Source organism: Littorina saxatilis, unplaced genomic scaffold (assembly GCF_037325665.1).
Source record: "Littorina saxatilis isolate snail1 unplaced genomic scaffold, US_GU_Lsax_2.0 scaffold_3960, whole genome shotgun sequence".
Taxonomy (NCBI): domain Eukaryota; kingdom Metazoa; phylum Mollusca; class Gastropoda; order Littorinimorpha; family Littorinidae; genus Littorina; species Littorina saxatilis.
The window spans coordinates 1-1,860 of record NW_027127100.1 but is presented as its reverse complement, the minus strand read 5'-3'; the positions used below and the strand labels follow the sequence as shown (position 1 = coordinate 1,860).

The 1,860-nt window shown below is 42.1% G+C and overlaps 1 protein-coding gene across 1 annotated transcript; it reads right to left on the bottom strand.

Moving 5' to 3' along the window:
* LOC138955573 (uncharacterized) lies at positions 1 to 689 on the bottom strand (the record flags this gene model as incomplete). Its single annotated transcript, XM_070327155.1, is given in 2 exon segments — positions 1 to 287; positions 500 to 689. Coding segments are annotated over 2 exon segments (477 nt in total), but the record flags the coding sequence as incomplete, so codon positions are not given.
* Between the last annotated feature and the right edge of the window lie 1,171 nt (positions 690 to 1,860).

Here is a 1,860-nt window from a genome sequence, read left to right as displayed (position 1 = left end):
CGTCACCTTCTCACAGACCTGATGAGTCTTGAACGGCTTCGAAAACTTCACCCCAAAGGCTTCCAACACCGATCCCACCTGATGGTGGGTGGGCTTTGGCCTCTGGGGCGCCAAGTACCACCCAAAGTACTTGTAGAGTTGGATGGTGTCTGGGACGTTCCAAGTCATCCCCTTGCGGCCTGTGGTCGAGGGGATGTCGTCAAGGAGCAAGGGGCGCTTGGCACGCCTGTACCAGTCTTTCAGGCACGTTTTGTTGACTTGTTCCTTGGTCAGGAAGGTGAAGCGAGCTGTAATCAAACAGATGCACATACCAACCATAAGTTCAAAGCAACATGGGATTATAATATCTAACCCTATTGACATTATTGCCAGTGGCGAAAAAGGAAACATGATCACATACATTAGGAAGTACATATTTCAATGGTTTAATCTCAAACACACTAAGAAGACAACTGCGAAAACATGATACTTTGTTATCAGATGGTTCATTTTTACTTACCAAATTGGCTTGCGTCTGCTTGCGCTTCGAAATGTTCCTCTGCCTGGGGTGATGGAGGTGCTACCAGGGGCATTGTAGGTGCTGCCTTGGGCTGTGGGTGCACATCGATCAGGCGAGGTGCAGCAGGTTGCTGGTGTTGCTGGCGGGGACGTGCCGGTGCATTGTCTGATTGAATGAGAAGTTTGTTCATGATTGCACAATCAAACAAACATTTGTCAGGGAAGGGGATAACTAATGCACATAAATAATAATGACTGAAAAATATCATCATATTCAAAGATCTCTCACATCCATACAACACTAATAACATTATGCTGCTATGTTACATACATGTTGTGTACGCTTTTCACTAATATGCAGCCTCCAAAACTGCAGTGTGGATTCTGTGGCCATGGAAAGGAAGCAGAGTTGGTGTGTGGAAAACTTTACTCTACTATATTCAACTAAGAAAACCTCATTGCAAATCACAAATGCATGGTAGGACCTTTTCTTTATCTTGAAATAGAAGTGGACTCTGTGTGTGAGTGCATGCGTGTGCACCATGCAGTCGGTTGCTGGTTGTGTGTGTCTGTGTTATACTTGTAATAATAATAATAATAATAATAATAATAATAAATGAGCATTTATATAGCGCAACATCATAACTTTACAATTATGCTCTTTGCGCTTGATACATTTAAAATTAAAACACAGTTATACAAGCGTTTACATCTACATTCATAGTCAACAACGCTTATTTAAAAGCATACACCATCACACATACATTACAAAAGATTCTTCCACTAACTAAGTAATAAAAACATGAATAAAATAGGTAGTAAAAAAACAAGGAATTACCAGCTGAATACCCTTAATCAAACAGAACATGTTATCAACAATACTGAAAACAGCCCTAGATGTTTATATACATTATCACATTATCACTAAAACAACAAAGTGTGTGTGTGTGTGTGCGTGTGTGTGTGCGTGCATGCGTGAATACGTGCGTGCGTGCGTGCGTGCGCACATTCACCGCACATACCTCTTCCTTCCCTCCAAACCACCCCCAACCCCTCTCTTCCATCCTCGCTAAATCACCTCTTAACTTACAGCCCTTCTAATACGAGCCCGGAGCTATAAAAAGGCCGTGTCTGTCAGACTCCTTTGAACTTCAGTGCTATAAAAGGTGATTCTATCGGCCCCGTCAATTCCAATTTCCACAAGGCTCCTACAGCAGCGACCTTCTCTGCCCGCCACACTAGTCGCTTCTCTTCGACTATTTCATATATATCATGTCAAACCTAATAAATACTTATACGTTTCTCATAGTCGCTTCCGTTGGACGATTCATATAATGTCATATTATGAAACCTAATACATAC